Source organism: Esox lucius, chromosome 6 (assembly GCF_011004845.1).
Source record: "Esox lucius isolate fEsoLuc1 chromosome 6, fEsoLuc1.pri, whole genome shotgun sequence".
Taxonomy (NCBI): Eukaryota; Metazoa; Chordata; class Actinopteri; order Esociformes; family Esocidae; genus Esox; species Esox lucius.
Window position 1 is genome coordinate 30,745,627 of NC_047574.1, and position 20,136 is coordinate 30,765,762.

General features: G+C 43.6%; 1 protein-coding gene across 1 annotated transcript; it reads left to right on the forward strand.

The window, feature by feature from the left end:
• The first annotated feature begins 9,144 nt into the window (after positions 1-9,144).
• Positions 9,145-12,728, forward strand: npm3 (nucleophosmin/nucleoplasmin, 3). Its single transcript, XM_010866000.4, has 5 exons — positions 9,145-9,348; positions 9,641-9,726; positions 10,191-10,310; positions 10,896-10,989; positions 11,303-12,728. Exons 1-5 carry the CDS (start codon positions 9,264-9,266, stop codon positions 11,404-11,406), a joined length of 489 nt encoding a protein of 162 aa, XP_010864302.1. The 5' UTR covers positions 9,145-9,263; the 3' UTR covers positions 11,407-12,728.
• The last annotated feature ends 7,408 nt before the right edge of the window (positions 12,729-20,136 follow it).

The following is a 20,136-nucleotide window of genomic DNA, read 5'->3' on the forward strand; positions in this document are numbered from 1 at the left end:
ATCTGACAGACTTTTAGCGTTTAATGTAGAGATGTAGCCCAATCATATTGAAGTAGAAGGCAATGGTTTAGAAACCCTTCCCAAAAGCACTGTACATAACCTATAAGGTAAAATGCTAATTCCGTTTTGGCCAGCTATGTAAACTGCAACATAAATTGATCCTGCAAAAGGTGTTCAATTGTTTATAGGCTATTCCTATTTGTCTTCTAATGCCCCTTAATATAAAAGTAATCTAAAAGTAATCAGATTGTGTTACTGAGTTGGGTAAGCAAAAAGTTAAGTTACTGATTACAAATGTAGACAGGTAACTTGTAACTGTAGCGGATTACATGTTAAAGGTAACCAACCCAACTCTGTTCATAATCCCCAAGTCTCTAGGGTTGCTCTTAGACTCTGGAACTCTCTCCCCAAAACTATCCATGACTCTGAGACTATCCCCATCTTCCAGCAACACCTCAAGAATTTTTTATTTTTTTGTTTGTTTTTGTTCCGTCTTCATTTTGAAAAGCGTCTTTGGGTCCTTGATAAGTGCTATATCAATAAAATGCATTATTATTATTATTATTATTGTCATATATGAGTGCAATAAGCTTAAGAATGGTGGCATAGCACACTACAACTTACATAGTGAGAAATTAACTTTGGTGAGAAAATCTGCATGCATTTTTGAAGGAATATGGTACTAAGGAGCGGAGTTCGCGGTCCGATAGCCAATCCGGTCTTAAAAAACTTGGGCAGAATTGACCAGGGTGAAATCTGTTTTATATTCAAGATTCAACAGACATTCACATGAGGGTCGACAACCGGCGGAGGAGCAGGAGCCGGGGGAGCCGGCGGAGGGTCGACAGCCGGCGGAGGAGCAGGAGCCGGGGGAGTATAGGAGCCGGCGGCAGGTCGGCAGCCGGCGGAGGAGCAGGAGCCGGGGGAGGAGCAGGAGCCGGGGGAGCCGGCGGAGGGTCAGAACCCTGTGGGAGAGCCGGCAAAGGAGCCGGAGACGGGGAAGCCGGCGGAGGGTCAGGGAGAGCCGGCGGAGGGCCAGTGAGAGCCGGCGGAGGGCCAGGGAGAGCCGGGACAGGCGAGGGCGTCGCTGAGGCCGGGACAGGCGAGGGCGCCGTGGGACGAGGCGGCGGCACCTGGGCAGGAGAAGGCGCTGCGGGCGGCGGCGGCCAGTCATCCGCGGCCCCGGGCTGCGGCGGCCAGTCATCCGCGGCCGGGACAGGGACAGGCCGGGGAGGCAGAGGGTCAGTAGACGGGAGAGCCAGCGGAGGGACAGGAGCCGGCAGGAGAGCCGGCGGCGGGTCGACAGCCGGCGGAGGAGCAGGAGCCGGGGGAGCCGGCGGAGGGTCAGGAGCCGGCGGAAGAGCCGGCGGAGGAGTAGGAGACGGGGAAACCGGTGGAGGGTCAGGAGCCGGCGGAGGAGTAGGAGCCGGGGGAGCCGGCGGAGGAATAGGAGCCAGCAGAGGAAAAGGAGACGGCAGCAGGGGGCGCTGGCGGCGCTGGCTGCGGCTCGCTGGCTGCGGCTCCCAGGCAGCGGGGGCCGCTGGCTGCGGCTCCCAGGCAGCAGGGGGAGCAGGGGGCGCTGGCTGCGGCTCCCAGGCAGCAGGGAGCGCTGGCTGCGGCTCCCGGGCAGCGGGGGGAGCAGGGGGCGCTGGCTGCGGCTCCCAGGCAGCGGGGGGGCGCTGGCGACGCTGGCTGCGGCTCCCAGGCAGCGGGGGGCGCTGGCTGCAGCTCCCAGGCAGCGGGGGGCGCTGGCTGCAGCTCCCAGGCAGCGGGGGGCGCTGGCTGCAGCTCCCAGGCAGCGGGGGGCGCTGGCTGCAGCTCCCAGGCAGCGGGGGGCGCTGGCTGCAGCTCCCAGGCAGCGGGGGGCGCTGGCTGCAGCTCCCAGGCAGCGGGGGGCGCTGGCTGCAGCTCCCAGGCAGCGGGGGGCGCTGGCTGCAGCTCCCAGGCAGCGGGGGGCGCTGGCGGCGCTGGCTGCGGCTCCCAGGCAGCGGGGAGCGCTGGCTGCGGCTCCCGGGCAGCAGGGGGCGCTTGCGGCGCTGGCTGCGGCTCCCAGGCAGCGGGGGGCGCTGGCTGCGGCTCCCAGGCAGCAGGGGGAGCAGGGGGCGCTGGCTGCGGCTCCCAGGCAGCAGGGGGAGCAGGGGGCGCTGGCTGCGGGGGGAGCAGGGGGCTCTCAGGCAGCAGGGGGCGCTGGCGGCGCTGGCTGCGGCTCCCAGGCAGCAGGGGGAGCAGGGGGCGCTGGCTGCGGCTCCCAGGCAGCAGGGGGAGCTGGGGGCGCTGGCTGCGGCTCCCAGGCAGCAGGGAGCGCTGGCTGCGGCTCCCGGGCAGCGGGGGGAGCAGGGGGCGCTGGCTGCGGCTCTCAGGCAGCAGGGGGAGCTGGGGGCGCTGGCTGCGGCTCCCAGGCAGCAGGGGGAGCAGGGGGCGCTGGCTGCGGCTCCCAGGCAGCAGGGAGCGCTGGCTGCGGCTCCCGGGCAGCGGGGGGAGCAGGGGGCGCTGGCTGCGGCTCTCAGGCAGCAGGGGGAGCTGGCGGCGCTGGCTGCGGCTCCCAGGCAGCAGGGGGCGCTGGCGGCGGCTCCCAGGCAGCGGGGGGCGCTGGATGCGGCTCCCAGGCAGCAGGGGGAGCAGGGGGCGCTGGCTGCGGCTCCCAGGCAGCAGGGGGAGCAGGGGGCGCTGGCTGCGGCTCCCAGGCAGCGGGGAGCGCTGGCTGCGGCTCCCGGGCAGCAGGGGGCGCTGACGGCGCTGCGGGGGGCGCAGGCTGCGGCTTCCGGGCAGCGGGGGGCGCAGGCTGCGGCTTCCGGGCAGCGGGGGGCGCAGGCTGCGGCTTCCGGGCAGCGGGGGGCGCAGGCTGCGGCTCCCGGGCAGCGGGGGGCGCTGGCTGCGGCTCCCGGGCAGCGGGGGGCGCTGGCGGCGCTGGCTGCGAGAACCGGTACGGCGGGTCCCGATAGCCCCAGCAGTCCTCACATCTCCCTACATCAGGGAAAGCCCTCATAGGCCCCACCAGCGTTGTTGCCCGACGCCTAGGAGCTGGCACCGGGCAGGGCTGGGGCACCTGGACTACCCCCACGTGAGCACGGGTGGCACGGCCGCGTCCTTCCACTCCGCCTGCCCCCACAGCACCCCCCCAAGAATTTCTTGGGGCGGACACACAGAGGTTTGCTTCCGTCGCCTCTGTCGACGTCTCCTTTTGGGTGGACGCTGTGTTGGCCCGGTGTGCCGCAGGGGACGGTAGGGGTTCTCCTCCTCCTCAGTGTCGCTGTCAGGCCAACCGAGGAGTTCCCCTACCGTCCATTTCTGCCGTGTCTCTTTGTGGTGGTTCATTCTGTCACGGTCGTGGGATGAAAAGGACACAGGCGCAGAGTAGAGGTAGGTAAGGTAATCCATGTTTAATGCAAAATAAAGAAAGAAGGACTCCAACAAAACAAAAGGCAGCAACCAGTGACGTGGGTATTCCTTACACAGGATAAACAAAACCAAAATGAATCACGCCTTGGGGCCTACAAACTAAACTTAAATAGGGTCCCCAATTGGAGGCAATAACTAACACCTGCCTCCAATTGGGGAAACCAAAAAAAGGAGTAGAGGTGGCTAAAGGCCACCTCCTGTCCTGTCCTGGCTATGCCCCGATCCCAGCGCAGAGATGGCTAGGGGCACAGCCAGGACGTGACACTTCCTTTTAATTTTATTGATCACTGGTTAGTTTTGAACTCCCAAAATTGTGTCCAATTATGAGATTAGTGTGTTTGGCAAAAAAAAGTATTAGTAAAGAGCTGGATTCTCAGGCCCTTAAAACCAGGGATCAAGTGCGTAATCTTGGTGTTCTGATAAAACTCAGACCTCACATTTAACAGTCATATTCAAATGGTCACCAAAACAGCATTCTAAGATTTGCAGGCTTGGTGCCCCAAAAAGACTCAGAGAAGCTCATCCATGCTTTTATCTCTAGTAGGGTTGACTACTGTAATGGCCTCTTAACTGGACTCCCCAAAAATACTTTAAAACAGCTGCAGCTCATTCAGAATGCTAACCAGGACCAAGAGAAAAGAGCACATCACTCCGGTTCTTAAATCTTTGCATTGGCTTCCAGTCAGTTACAGAATAGATTTCAAAGTGATGCTTTTAGTTTATAAATCTCTGAATGGTTACATTTCTGACATGTTTGAAGAATATAAAGGGCTTGATGTATGAATTGTGCTATATAAATACATTTGCCTGCTTTACCTGGTTACTTTGATCTTAATTAGATACTTCCCTAAAGTGGTGAACAAAGCCGAACACAGTTGAATACTTTTACTTTGCACTTTGTACACCTCTACTTCTATGTGATTTTTGTGATCTTTCATTTCAGTTCCAAAGATGCGTTGTTGAGCTGGGGGATGCTGTTGCCTGGGTAAATGCCAACATGGGCCTTTTCTGAGACTGGGTAGTCCTCACCCCTGAATGATGAGGAAATACAGGGTGCTCTGCAGATGCTCAGAGAGGCTTCAATTCTAGAGGAAGAACAAGAAGCTATCTCCCATTCATGTTTTTGTTTAATAATTTTGAAGACACTGAAACATTCATAGACGAAATAGACAAAAGAGGACTTAGTGATAATTTTGAGCTTCCCTGTTAATTATGTTTGTTGATGAGGATACCTATTAGCTGTCTTTAAACCATCAGCTAATGCTGGGTTCCACACAACAAAAATTACAAGATCCAGAAAACACAATATAATTTGACGAGACAAAGAGACAAGGAACATCATTTATTTAGCAAGAGTAAACTGGACAGTTTAGTTTTGACAGTGTTGGAATGTAATGTTTAGAATATTTAATGGGGTAATTAAATGTTTAATTGTCTAACTGGCATATCATTTAATTTTGTATTTCTTAGGTTATGCCATTAACTTTAAGATTTTGGGCTATATTAATTTACTTTCAATAATGTATGTTGTGCTCTTTTTGACCTGTTCTACTTGTAATTTATGCTATTGAAACAACTTTTAGAATAAGGGTTAAATTAGATGTAATACATATTCCTCCCAACAATGTTTTAAGTCCATAACCACGTCATTACTATATAATAAAAATTGTGCTTGTTCCAGTCACCCCTGGATAAATGTATTGTTCTGTAAACAGATGTTGACCTGACCTTTAAATTATGCAAATTGAAACTTGCCACCTTTCTGCAACAGGCTATAGAAAATTCCACACTTCCAGTTATTAATTTCAACTTTCTAGAAGATTGCTGTTCAATTGAACAATGCAAGTCAGAGGAAGGAGAAACCATTACAATGATTTGTATGAAAACTGGTCAGATCTATACAGCAGAACCCACAGGTCTCAGAAAAGGACCTTCAGAACAGTTTAGCTGTCACTGAAGTTGTTGCTCAACGGTTCACCTTACACAGCATGTTCACATTTGTCTAATATGTTGAATCTATGGAAAATACATAAATGGTAATACTGTATAAACGTGTGCAAAAGGAAGGCCTGTTTCACTTTGTAACATGAAGAGCTCAGATCAACTATATTTTAACTGCAGTAAGCAGAATTCTCAACCATCAACCTCCTAATGATGGCCTTCTACTGTATCACATATAACCAAGCAATGGCTACTTAAAGAAAAACTGACCATGGCAGGCATAGTGAGTATGACTGTGCATGTGTATGTATGCATGTGTCTGTATTATAACTGCACTCAGCAGCTTTCTAAACCACCCATGTCTCATTCTTGACTGTAACCAGAGGCACAGTTTTCAAATGAATGTATTTCAGTTGTTTGTTATCAAACTATTTTAATCCTGAAACAAAATACAACTAAATGTTATTGGAAAATACCATTTTATTTTACTTAATTGGAACAAGCATAATCAGACAGTGCAGTTGTCAAAGCAAATACACTTTTGTTTTCTATATCAGTGCTTGAACCGCTTGAACCTAGTGTTTATATCTTGACAAATGATATTGAATGAAATCACATGGACTGAGATAAAGTTGTAACATTAGTTTACTCTTCCTCCATTAGTACACTCAACGTAATGACGTCATATGCATACATGACACCTAGTGTTGAAACGTGTGTCAAACCATAGACATCATATATAAAGGCTAGACGTCTCATGGCGCAGTCACTTCCGGCATCACCGGTGGCCATCTTGTCACAGGCAGGCTTCCTGGCGGGCTCTGTGGTACCTGATGTAAGGTGAGTCTTATCTCGCTGAAACCTTGACGGATTTACAAACGGTTTGGTTTCTTACAAACGTTATTAACGTGGCTATAATTCTGAATGCTTGAAAATGTTGAAATTGCAGCTTTTCTTTTCTAAAAACGTCTAAATCTTGCAGCATAATTGGATCACGGCTACTTGAGCAAGTTATCAAGGCAGATATCACAAACGAGCTGTTCGATTATAGAGGTTTTACTGACACCAATAACGATTTTATGACAACTAATCTTTTGTCTAAATTACAATATTTGTGGATGTGGTTGTAGTTATTTGCTGGCTAATAACAATAAGCTTTGAGTGGGACCTATGGCAGCTAACGTTACAGTTTAGCTGCTAACCAGCAAAGTTGCACATGCTTTTCAATCCGGTTGGTTCCTGTGCTGCTTGAAGGACAGCAATATGTCCTGACCTACAGGTTCAGCCAGGACCACTTGGAGCTTCTCTTTAACTCCATCAGAGCATCTGATAGGGTTCATAATTTATATTTACCAGCTGCAACACTAAGTGACACAGTGTCAGCAAATGCTTGTATTGTTTTCAGTTTGTCGGTCCATATGTTTTTTTTTTTACTTTTGGTAACGTTTTCTGAAGCCATACACCCTAAGACAAACCATTTTGAGTATTTAGAAAAATGCCTGTGTTTGACTATTTGTTTGCAGAACTTATCATCACTGATACAGTCTGAATTGTATAATAATGTCATTCAACCTATTTTATGTGGAAAGATCATTCAGGGTTGGCTAGTTCTAAATTAGTCTTTTTGTAAAAATGTTTTAAGCATAAAACATTTTAAAGCATGTATTGAATATCTGTGTACTATACTTGTATCTTTTTTTATTTATTAATTTTTGGTGGCTGGAATAACAACCCTAATGCCAGCCAGTTCAAGTACATCTTAAGGATGTAAAGCTGATGGCCCAGTGTGGGGTTGTTAAACCATGCAGAGGCAATGTGACGGCACAGGGTGACACAGAGTCCCTGCCAGTTGTCATCGACACCTCTACAAGCCTGTCAGCTGTAGATGTGTCCTCTGCAGCAGGAGGAGAAGATCTTCCATCCCCGTTTGCTGACATTCCTGCCCTAGTACATGATCACAGCTACCTTCCCGTCCACTTCGATGGTCTTGTGGACAACGCTCATGTACATTTCAGGTGAAGGCTAACTGAAAGTCGATTTTTCCCTATAACCAAAATTGCCAATAGTCACAATCTGGGGAAAAACAATCTCACGATTATCCAAAAAGAGAAGTGTTCCCTTAATTTCCCCATGCTTATTAATGATTATTGTTATAAGTTATGATATTACTAACTCAAATTTCAGGATTTGTTGTGCGACAGGCTCTGAAGAAGCTGTCATGTGATGTCTGCCGTGCCAGCCTGGTGACAGATGCTGCATCTGCCATCAAGGACCAGAGCTACCACCTGCTGACTTTAAAAACAATGGAGCTCTGGTGATTCCATCAGAGGGAACCGTGAGGGTCATCAGGGCAGCACAGTGGGTCATTCGGCAGTCATCAGGCAGTACCAGACGATCACAGCCCATCAAACTGCTTGAGGTTGTTTACATTGTCTGAAAAAGGATCGGTTCAGAGGATGTTTGTGTTGGGATAGACAGCCACCACTATAGGCTGTTAAAAATAATTCTGTCCCTGTTTTTGAAGTTAAGGCTGCACCACATTGCCAGAGCAACAACATGCAACAGAAACCTAGTAAAACTGTCATTTTCAAAGGGCATTAGCCCAAGGTATGTGTTTTCAAGGTACTGTCCTCTTTTACTTCAACAGTAGTGTAGTTCTCTCTACAGCATTTCTTTTTTGGATATTTGTAAAGGGGAATCATGTACCTATTTTTTTTTGTGTGTGCAAATAAATGTCACTTTTATAATAGTTTCAAAATAGAGAACATATTTTTTGTAGTCATTCTATATCAGAACCCCTGGCATACAATCCAAATGGTCTACAAGTAACATCAGTGTTACCTTTCATTTGATTTCATTTCATTATGCTTCTACACAAAGAGGTTGCCACACAGTAAGCATTTTATTGTCAGCATTTTGTCTGACAAAGTCCTATGGGGAGTTCCCATAGGGCATTTTACTATACGCATGACCATACCTTGGCAAATAATGGTCTAAAGTACTCAATTTTCATTCAATTTCATTCTGCTTTTGCACACAGCTTCACAAGACCTGGTGCTAGGGCTCAGTTGTGTTTCTAAAGTCATATCAAGTGACCTAGCGGGCTGAAATGTGGTCAGTTCAGAGATGCTTGTTATCCGGCAGAAAGAAAAAACAAGTAGTAATTAAAATGATTTTATTTACTTTATTTTATTTATTATTATTATAATGTTATTATAATAGTACAAAAGTGTATATGTCTTGTTGCCATTCTGTAGCCTATTTATTGATTTAACATAAATACCTTGTGTTTGTATATTCATTACACCTATCTGGTTCTGTTCAAGGATATTTTCATATGGAAGTCCATGTTTTTAATGGTTCATATGTATGCATCTCTGACGTTTCTAAAAAACCAAACCGTTTGAAAATCGGTAGAAATTTTTTAAAGTTATGGTTATTTAAAAAGTACATGCACCATAAAACACAATGTTACGAGTGAGCGAGCAGCCTGTGGCAAGATGGCCGCCATGTGCGGACGTCGACCTCCATTGGCGAAAAGCACAGACAAGGTATCTAGCCTTTATATATGATGTCTATGTGTCAAACCAGGATGTACCCAAACTGACCAATGGCGAACATAATTGGGTGTTACTTAATATTCAAGAACCCCCATTTAAACTGACCAATAGCGAACATCAGAGGGCGTCACTTAATATTCAGGAACCCCCATATTAAGTAACGCCCCCGACTTGCGGGTCTGCAGATATACCTTATTGGCCTTTTGGGCCTACTTCATCGATGACGTCTATATCCAAGCGACGCGATTTGTTTTTACGTAATATTGTACTATGTATAGCGTCCCTTGAAATCAGAGGTTGCACTCCATCCGGAGATTCCTACTGTGTTGTTAATACGTTTACTTTATATTTCTACAACGAATCATGTCTCACAGTCACGGAGAAGATGATTGCTGCTCGGAAGACCACGGAAGTGGTGGCAAATCGAGATTGGAAAGCTATGTATTCAGTAAGAATCGCCCTTTCCTAAGTAGTGTAATATTCATGGTAGTACCAAAAGCACACGTGGGGAAGCTACTGTACCAGGTTGATTTTGTATCGCGTTTACACTCATTGGAGTTAATTGTACGATTTAGAGAGAACGTTTTATGATAAAGACCGATAAAAGATATTGCTAGCCAAATGGTTAATTATACACTACACAAACCATTATTGGTATTATTTTTTTGGGTAGCTGAGTCACATCCGTCTCGGAAACGCACGTGTGGTAGGCTAACTAAAATGGCTAAATATTTTCGCAGGTTGTGAATTATCATCAAAAGTACCGTTCTATACTTTCCAATGTGACGAAGAGGAGGATTTGGAACATTTTCTTGAGCTGCGAACGGTACGTAGGTATTACAATATTTATTTAACAAAATCAGTGTACAGTACTTTATTCAGTCAAATTATTTGGACAGTGACTCGAGATTTGTTGTTTTGTCTCTGTACTCCAGAATATTGGATTTGAAATTACATTTCAATCATAAACCGCGCACCATAGTCACTATTTAGGGGGACCTAAAATAATTGGACAAATTAATCTTAAATTAATTTGTCATATTCAGGAACTTGTTTCAAATCCTTTGCATTTGATGACTGCCTGAAGTCTGTGACCCATATACATCATCAGACGGCGGGTATCTTCCCTGGTATTTCTGAACGTTTTATTGGCAGTGTCCCCCATAGATCCAACTAATCGATAATTATATTTGTTTTTTAAACTATTGATGTTATCAATTAGTTGTTGCAGCCTTATTTCTACTTCAAGGCCCTGCTGAACAAATATGAATGTTACCTGTTCTCTTTTAGGTGTGCCTGGGAAAGGGAGCCAAGGATGAGAATAATGTGGTGGAAGTGACTGCTATGAACCACCAGGGAAAAACTATCTCTGTACCTGTTGCAAACCTCCATATCAACTGCCTGCCCATGGTGAGGGACAAAACACCGCTATGTTTAGACTGGGAGGATATATTTAAAAACATTTAAGAACCTTGATTGCCCACACTAATTTTTACCTTTTATGTAAGCTAGGCTTGTACTAATGTACCAAGATGTATCCAAATGTATAAATGGGATTTGATTTTGAATTCTTAAATTAGACAATGTATTATTTGTCACGAAATATTTTTCTAGCCAATGCGAATGTTTGAATTGGTTTGAGTTCCGGCTGATCTACGTTTGAATCTAGGGGCGGTTGGTTATATGTTTGAATCCTAAATGTTGGTTAACCCATGTAACATCTAGTAAATAATTGGTGAGATGAGATTACGTTCTGGGTCCATAGGTGTTAAGTGATCAGCCTAGAACCAGAATTGAGAGCTCTTTTTGAAAATGATGAGCAAGTACATGGGCCAACAGTTCTCTTCCCTTCTATATTAATGCTGTGGGTGATGTCATATATTCCGTTGTTTAATTTAATATATTGCGCCATTCATGTATACGTTCTATGTACAAAAGGTTAATTTCTGTTGGTGTGAGTGTGTGGTTTACAGTATCATATGTTATTTTCCTTAGGTGAGTCTTGGGGAGTTTGAGTTAAAGGCCCCCGTTACAATCAGACTGAAGTCAGGTACCGGACCGGTGAACGTTAGTGGTCTGCATCTCATTGGTAAGATAATTATTTAATTGAATGAATGAACCATAAACAGTATGTACAATACGTTCCAGTTGAACTTATTAAAGGAAGTACTACTGCCACCACCACCAATATTAATTTACAAAAACCATTATCATTTTAATATGGGAAAACTCACAGTTTCTGTTAAAAGGGTTCAATTGTCCTCTTAAGAACTTGATTAAGAACACCTGTACATTAAAGGGATGGTCTTTTAAGTTCTCGGGCCTAGAAGCAGTGAAACTGTCAACTCAGGAACATATTTATATCCTGCTGGTTGATAAGGTCTCCTCCTCTCCTCCCCCAGCCACTGACAATGGTGACTCTGACATGTCTAGTGAAGAAGAAAACTTGGAAGAAGAGATCATCCCCATCAAACCAGCCAAGAAGAAGAAGAATCAGATGTTTTAATGGGACTGGATCTTATATCCTGGATATGTGATTTATAGGTGTTTTGGGAATAAACAAGATGAACACCAAAAAATAAACATATCAATTCAGATATTTGCTGTCACACTGCAAAGTTATTAGAATGCAGGTGCGCTAAAATAAATTGACTCTACGAGGGAAAGATGCTTGAATCTGGACCTCATGTTCAATGTTTGACCTTGTTTGGGTTGTGGTTACTAAACCATATCCTGGGATTGGTTAACTCTTGTCTGTTTGAGACCGCTCCTGGTGTCTGCTGTGTTTTTAACTGCAGATGTATTTTAGTTTAGTTGCCAATTCTTTCTATGTATTGTACGAAATATACAGTGAACACCCTAAAATTATTATTGTTAAAACAATTTTTGAGTAAAAATGGTTATAAAGCTTTTAAGAATCATTAGGGTGTAATTACTTTGGGCTATGCACCTTTTTAAAGGTGGAGACGGCATTTATGGTCAATGCTGCCTGTCTGTTCATTCAGATATTACTGTAATGTCAAGTGGATCCAACACAATTTGGAATGAATCCAGGATGTTATTTCCTAAAGCCTTTGTTATCATCATGGTTAAATTGTCTTCAGTGGACTAATATGTTTTACTCAGGGCCATTCAAATGTATTTGGGTGCCAGCCTTCAAGCCCAACATATTTGTTATTTGACATTTCAGCCAAAAGAGAAATATCTTGATTTGTAGCTAATTTCCTATTATCATTCACTTTTTACCATGATGCTATCTGAATATTTTGTACATTTCAATAGCAATTCTACAAATATGGGGTCCTGCATGCTCGACTGGTAATGCGGCCCTGTTTTCACCCCTGACTTTCAGTCTATTTTCTGGTGGGTGAAAGTAAAAAATGCATTGTTTTAGTATACTGTTGTTAATTTGGATAACAGTAGACCTCTTCCATCTTGTTGGGGAAGGGGTTTGAATAGGTAGGTGTTGATGTTATTGTTGTTCCTTGAGCTGGGTTGGATTTGAACGTGAATAAATAGCCTGGTAGAGGTACTCTGGAAAAACACTCATGTGAACATAATGACCTGTTTCTGACTGTTTAGGAAAGTAAAAGATGGCTAATTCATTAATCCTTTGTGATATTACCTCTTTTTGAAGTTATTTTTATTTTGTACATTTTCATATTGTATAAATAAAAACATGGTTTTAATTTGGATGTTTCATTTATTGTATTGGTTTAAACAAAAATCATAACTTATTTTTGGATGTCTGAGATCTGACATTGCTCTCAGTGTCATCAGAGACTATTGTATTGTGGTATACTAAATAAAGGATGCCTCTGCTTGCTACCCCTCGCCCCAGCAAGTACAAAGACATAACCTGGCATAAAAGTGTAGCATGTTTGGTTTAGGTGCAGGCACTTAAGGCAGCCTAGGATCAAATGCTGGTACATGTGAAGGAAGCTTGTAATGTAATTATTAAAGCCTTTGGGCATCCTGGTTGGTTGTGTCTTCTGACATATTTTTTATTTTCAGGTGGAAATACGTAATAATATAAGGAATGGGAAAGAACTTTGACATCTTCAAGAAGTTCATCCATAGGAACAATCTGGCAAGGTAATACTGTAGCTTAATAAAAACATCTAGAGTATCCCAATCAATTGCTGAGGATGCAGTTTGGGCTGAGATGGGGGTGTAGGGGAATTAGGTTAAAGGCCAGGCACCGGGGTGGGTATTCTCGTAGCCCCTTATTGAAGTAGACTTAAGGTACACCGTCAATACTGAGCGTTTATGAAGTCTCTCAACTCTTGTTCCAGCTGTGACACTGTCAAAGAGATGGACAAACAGAACAGAAAGACACTGGTAGGAGTAGTTGAAATGTTGAACTTCTAACACATTTAAATTATCACACAATATTTAGAGCAGTCAATTTAAGAAACAAGACAGGACTAAATGCATTCTCTTCCAGTAGCATTGTGTAGCTAACCAGTTCTGAGGGAAGGGGGTATTGTCGATGTCAATCATACTTCAAACATTTTGTTTAATTACCAAAATCAAAAAATCTGTGAGAAAAAGACTCACAAGAGTGTCCCAGCATGTTTTCGTTCTCATCAGTAACTGTGATGCTATTGAGAATCTTCCTGAGGTCACCAACGCACACAACCAAGAGTTCACAAGATTGCAAAACAAACTATACAAAAACATCCCTTCTCTTACCCTCTAACCCTGTGCTACTTTTTTAAATACATCTGTAAAATACTCACTGTTGCCTCGTGGGGATTATGACAGTTGGCAACTGCAAAGAGAATTCAACGTGCCACTAGGGGATATACTTTCTGGAGAGGGGATGGATGAGGGTGGGATGACAAATGGGTGAGAGTATGACTTAAATGTCAAGGGACCAGTTAGCTGGACGTTAGGCAGGAATGTGCCAATGCCTATACAGTGTGACTGTCTTACCTTGGTATAGACGTTTAAGCCTACAGCTGTAGCCAGAGCAGTAATGGTGGCAGTAGCATAACCCACTCCTATCTGCCTGACAACACCCCCATCCACAAAAGGAAAATCAACAAAACAGCCTGGCACACAACATTACAATATAATTCAATTATTATTTGCCTTATGCCAGTGTAAGCGTATCTGTGTGTTTGATATTAATTATTTGATATGGGTGATGCAGCATTGCTGTTGATGTAGTTAGCCCATGATTTGTTGACCAATACTAGAATACTACAGCTGGGACTGTCCTATAGTACAGATAGATTATAGACAGATAAATGGACAGAGAGAAACAGATAGACAACAGACAGTAAGACACATGAGATTCTAGCCATAGGTGTGTATATTACATGTAAATCCTTTCATGCCACCATTTATGGTTGAGTTCCTGCACTTGTCTACATTCAGCAATGGCAGAGATTTGGTTCATTCTCTGAGAGTTACCAATAAATAAGACCTAAACTTCTCCTGGTTTGCAGTTGAAATCATTGTTTACTCTGTATAAGAATCAAAATGGCATCTGTGCTTAGTGATACACCTGTGACAATCCAGACTTAAGAAATAGGCAGCAGAACGGAGGAACAATAAAAATGATACATTCCAGAAATATACAATGCGCCAAAGAAGTGTTTTGTAAATTTTTATAGAACTCAAATACCGCTGTTTAAGCAGCTGATGGATCAGCATGACATTGCGGATGGAAAAATTGTTTAAATGTCACAGGTAAGGTTACCGGTTAGCATCTGATGTGATCTGGAAAATGGCATGTTTTGACAAATTGATGAGCTATACGCACAAAGTCAACAATGGCAGAGCATTGTTAAACTAAGGAGATATCTTGTTGCATACGATAGTTACGAACACAATCCAGCTGTATATGGAATGTAGATGTATATGGAAGCAAGAATGATATGTATTGGTTAAAAAGCCACTCCCACTGGTCAAAGGATCTATGCAGCAATAAAAGGGTAGGGCTAAAGTAGACCGTTTCAAATAACCATGGCTTCCTTGATGCCAGTGGACTCCGCCAGGAGACCTATACCTGCATTATATCACAATGTCGGAAAAAACTATTGACCTATTACGAGCAGTCCTAAAATATATTTTACACCATTGCTTGATGAAGATACCCAAGACCTGGAATGGGATATAAGTTCCACAAGTGTCAACAAACAGTGCAGCAGTCCGCCTTCTTACTCAACGGTTATGCTCCCATCCTACCCCTCCACCTGAACAGCCTTCAACACCACCACCACCACAATCACCTGACCTGCTTGCCTATCCCCCGACCTGCTTGCCTATCCCCCGGATTCTGACGTTTTTGATGGGGGACTGAGTCTGGTTTATGTGAACACCATCAAGGCTTCCATTGTAACAATTTTAGAGATTGTGATTGAGGAGCACAAAAAACAAAACTGCCACATTTGTCTTACAGGCCATGGTTATTCAGCATCTCTATGATTGTCCCAAGTATTATTATATCAACCATTTTGACGCTCTGAAATCCTTGGGACTTTTACCTAGAGTCCGTGGACTTTCAGAGTTTTTTCTAAACTGAAAGAGTCAACATACATCAGTAAGACCTTAATTGCTATAATAACTGTTTATGTAGGTTATTTGAGAGAACAACTCATACATTTATTTGGAGAAATGTTACAGATCTTATGATGCATATTATTGAAAGGAAAGTAAATTATTTTTCACTCTACACATCCCAAACCTTTGTTAATGTTGGATCGTGTTGGTATGCATATATAATGGTGTGTGTTTTAAAAATACAGAGCCATAAGCCTGTAAATGTAATCAAAGTATTCAAAGTCATTAATTATTATGTAACCGAGAAAACTGATTTTAAACTCTTGATTGGTATTGTAAGCATGTAAACTGATTTTCAATTATTGATTGATATTGTAAGGATGTAATCTCTTGATTAATATTGTGAATAAATTCTCCTCAACCTTTTCTATAAGTGTCTGATGCATACTTTTGGAATAACCATAATAACAAGAATTAGGAGAATGCTAATCAAAAATATATATTTTAATCCTACTCACCCTGGGTCTTTTGGAAGAAAGGAGCGACTTCAGAGAGCTATTGCAAAACAGGTAATAGTATAAGTGACGGACCTGTAACTGATTGGCTGTCCGGCCAGGACGCTTATACTCTCCATTAACCAGTGAGGAAACCTTCCCGCGAAATAATGTGTTTACCACTTATCGTTTTTCCCAATTCCAGGCCGACATGTGTGAGCTTTTGCTGATAAAAATTATGGAAATCGCTATATGTTAACGGTAATACACATTTCCTCTCACAAAAGTAGCTTTTGTGAGAGTGTTAAAAAATAAGAGCGGGGCTGAAGTGACTAGGACTTTTGCATCTATTTTGAAAGAGAGTATAATTCCCAAGAAAGTCACGGAATCTGGAAAGGAGTTCTTTAATCGTAGAGTCTAAAAATGTATGAACGAGCACAATATTATCCATTTTGCTACGGGTTCAGATTTAAAATTATCACAAGAGCATACGTATGACACCGTTACAAGTAACATATCCGAGAACACACTTGGAAGTTTCCCCTTCGTAAAAAGAAGGCATTGTTTTAAAAAATAAAAAAGGCGATATTGTGCGTGTCTCAAAGTTGCGAAGTGTTTTTGATAAGAAATATGAACACGGTTACTCTGACGAATTATTTTCAGTGACGGAATGCGTATACCGCCTGTTTATAAACTAAGCGATTATGATGGAGAGTCTAATCGAGGGTACCTTTTATGAACAACTAAACTAAAGAACGTAAAAGGAGAAATGCACGTATATGTCAGGTGGAAAAACTGGCCGAAAGAGTTCAACAGCTGGGTCCTAGAGTCGGAATTATTGGACGTAACAGGATAAAATAAATACTGCTAGGGTGTGTTGTTCACAATTGATTTAAATTTTATCTGACGCTGCCCAGCCGAAATATATCCAAACAACAAAAGTTCTTATTTCACAACTAATTTTGCCAAACCGATAGAGCTACAGGGGGAGCTGGGAGGTAGGTCTCGTGGAGATTATATACCTGCATAGCAGGATAACTATCCTGAAAAATGATTCAGTTTTTCTACAAAATAGACTCTAAACCCACTGAAGCTATCAGACTCAAAGCTGGTTACAATAAAAACATAGAAGCGGTTGTCTATGGTATGAACCAGGCCTTAAATGAGAAGATTAAGAATGTGTTTTTAGGTTAGGATTAATATTCAAAAGCGAGTAAAAATTCTTGCCTCAAGTGGAGGTGTTTAAGTATCTAGGGTCTTGTTCACGAGTGAGGGAAGGATGGAACGGGAGATTGACAGACGGATCGGTGCAGCTTCTGCAGTAATGCGGTCAATGTATTGGTCTGTCGTGGTGAAGAAAGAGCTGAGCCGCAAGGCGAAGCTCTCGATTTACCGGTCAATCTACGTTCCTACTCTCACCTATGGTCATGAGCTTTGGGTCATGACCGAAAGGACAAGATCCCGCATACAGGCGGCCGAAATGAGCTTTCTCCGCAGGGTGGCTGGGCGATCCCTTAGAGATAAGGTGAGAAACTCGGTCACCCGGGAGGAGCTCAGAGTAGAGCCGCTGCTCCTCCACATCGAGAGGGGTCAGCTGAGGTGGCTTGGGCATCTGTTCCGGATGCCTCCTGAACGCCTTCCCGGGAAGGTGTTCCGGGCCTGTCCCACCGGGAGGAGACCCCGGGGAAGACCTAGGACACGCTGGAGGGACTATGTCTCCCGGCTGGCCTGGGAACGCCTCGGTGCCCCCCCGGAAGAGCTAGAGGAAGTGTCTAGGGAGAGGGAAGCATAGACATAATAAAGAGTAGACACCGCATTGACCGCTACTGCCTACTGGCGCTGACGAGCCGTGGGGCCGCCATCTTGGACCGGTCCGCCGCTCCACTCAATATAATCTGTTTTGGCAGGAAACGAGCTGTCAGCGCATTTAATTAATCATACCTCAGTGAATACCTTACTGATTTTCACACAGTTTTTTTGCTGCAAAGATCATACATGTAGCTATGATACAGGACACATGGTTCGGCGTATATTAATATTCATAGTGGACGTAACAGTAATAGAATATTCTGATATATGATATAAAGTGACCAGACGTCCAAGATCAAAACTGTGAACATAATCCCCAAAAAGGGAGAAAAACAGGAACATTTCCAGTTTGACTATCATTCTGATTGAAACACCTAATGTGTAAATAGTGGCAGTAAAGTCAGAGATATATATTTCTCTCTCTCTCATTTCGCAGCCCCCATCCCAACATACACACATGGGTCCCAGTCTAAAATAGCAGGATGAAATGAAAAGTGACAGTTTTTATTTAAACTGCACATTTACTTTGTTGAAACTCCCTTGAAAAGTCTGCAAACTTAATGTAGCAATTTTCAAAACACAGTTACAAGTGCTTTTCAGAACCCAGAAGATGATGATGATAAGTAAAAATTGTTAGTGAGGAAACCCAGTCAGCTATCAAGACTCAAGGCAGTTTAGCCCACATATTCGGGATGCGTTCTGACAGATGTCTGGAAACAAAAGATAATTTGAGCCCATTGCCTGTAGTTATACACACAGGATTTTATAACATGTTTGTGTACATGGATATTATATATTTTCAAAGGGTCGGAGACAGTTATGTGCCACTCCTACAGTTCTTATAGAGGGAACAGACGGAGATATTATCACAATTAATTATATGTGGCCACACTATGTACCTGTAACCAAGAAGTATATTGAAAACATACAGATTGAGATTTAGACTAAGATTAAGATTGGGGTAAATTGATTGTTAAACTCCACTTTCAACTGGTACAATCTTCTTTACATATTTAAAGATGTTACACAATCCGTAACTTGACTCTAACCGGTACATAGCTATCTTATTATGTTAATCAAGTAGGAAACTGACTCCCTGGCTCAGGGGTTGGCGGTATATTTTGTAATCTGTTTAGAATGGTTTTACCACTACTGAAGAGAGGCTTTAAAGCTAAGCCCCATCTGAAACATGCGGCGAAAAAGTTATATCGAACATTATGAATAAACGCACAGCATCAGATCCTGAACAACAAAGAGGATCCGGTGGACTCATGATGCTGTTTCGCAGAACTAAAAAGAGACCCCCTGGTGTGCGGATGCCTCCCCCTAAAAAGCCACGGTTAAAATAAAATCAGTAAGAAGCGGCGCAAATGCAGGAGGTCTGCAAAAGGAATAGGTGAACTCTGCTAAACGTCAAACGTCAGCATCAAAGTGACCAAGAAAGATGGCGGTAATATTCCAGCTGATGCCAAGGTGGCTCTCATTAATTATCCTCTGGCTACCATCAAGTGGACGTGACATTAGGAGATCGACTCATCCGTCAAAGCAGCTATACTTACCCCTACAGGGCAATAATGGAATGTTTACTAAATTACTAAATTCTGTAGACACACTAAATAAGCAATTTGCAGCCGGCTTGTTTATGAAAGATACAGGAGGCGGTTTGTAGTGCGTCGACCCCGCATGCCATTCCACCAGCTGCAAATAGAGGGCTGAAAGGTATATCTTTTGGGAGCAATACATCACATGATTTTCTTTCAAGAGCATTTACTCCTAAGTGCCTTTGATTTAAGAATCAAGTTATCAAGAGCAAAAAAAGAATTTTGAGATTTTAGCTTAAAAGTGTTGAGTGCCTTGCTGGTTGTTGAAAAAAGTTTCTGTTCGTTTAGGTTTTACTCCATTCAAAGAATTACCATGAAAACATTCAGCATACCCAGAGGCTCTAGAATTTCCAGTCAGGACAACCTGTTTTTGGAAGCGCAACCCCGCTACATTATTATAGGACTGGTTGATCATGAAGCCTGCACAGGTAGTTCCGTAATTTCAACGTAGAGTATGTAGTCCTCTGTCTGGACGGACGTAAAATTCCCGCTAAGGTCTTCCAACCGAATTTCAGCAACGGTCTACACGTTACATAATTTTATAATCTGTACCTGGCTACGGGAAGACATTTAAAAGATCTGGCTTTGCCCATCCTAGAGGCCTTCTGTCTTCTGATATATTGTGTGAGGCAGTTACATTTTTGATCACGTCTATCATATTAGAGCCTCTTAAAATGTTACCATTACTGATGAATTCACCCTTGTCATTCCAGCCAGCTCTTCCTTTTGACCCCTTTATTTGATTCATAATGTATAAAAAAAAATGTTGGCTACGTGCTGGAGTATGTTCGAGCATGTCGCTCGAGCAACATCATCGTC

Bases quoted from the DNA above. Each gene is read 5' to 3' on its own strand.
- npm3 (XM_010866000.4), top strand. From the start codon at position 9,264: ATGTCTCACAGTCACGGAGAAGATGATTGCTGCTCGGAAGACCACGGA. The intron at 9,727-10,190 runs GTACGTAGGTAT...GTTCTCTTTTAG, and splicing joins ATTTTCTTGAGCTGCGAACG to GTGTGCCTGGGAAAGGGAGC. The intron at 10,990-11,302 runs GTAAGATAATTA...CTCCTCCCCCAG, and splicing joins TAGTGGTCTGCATCTCATTG to CCACTGACAATGGTGACTCT.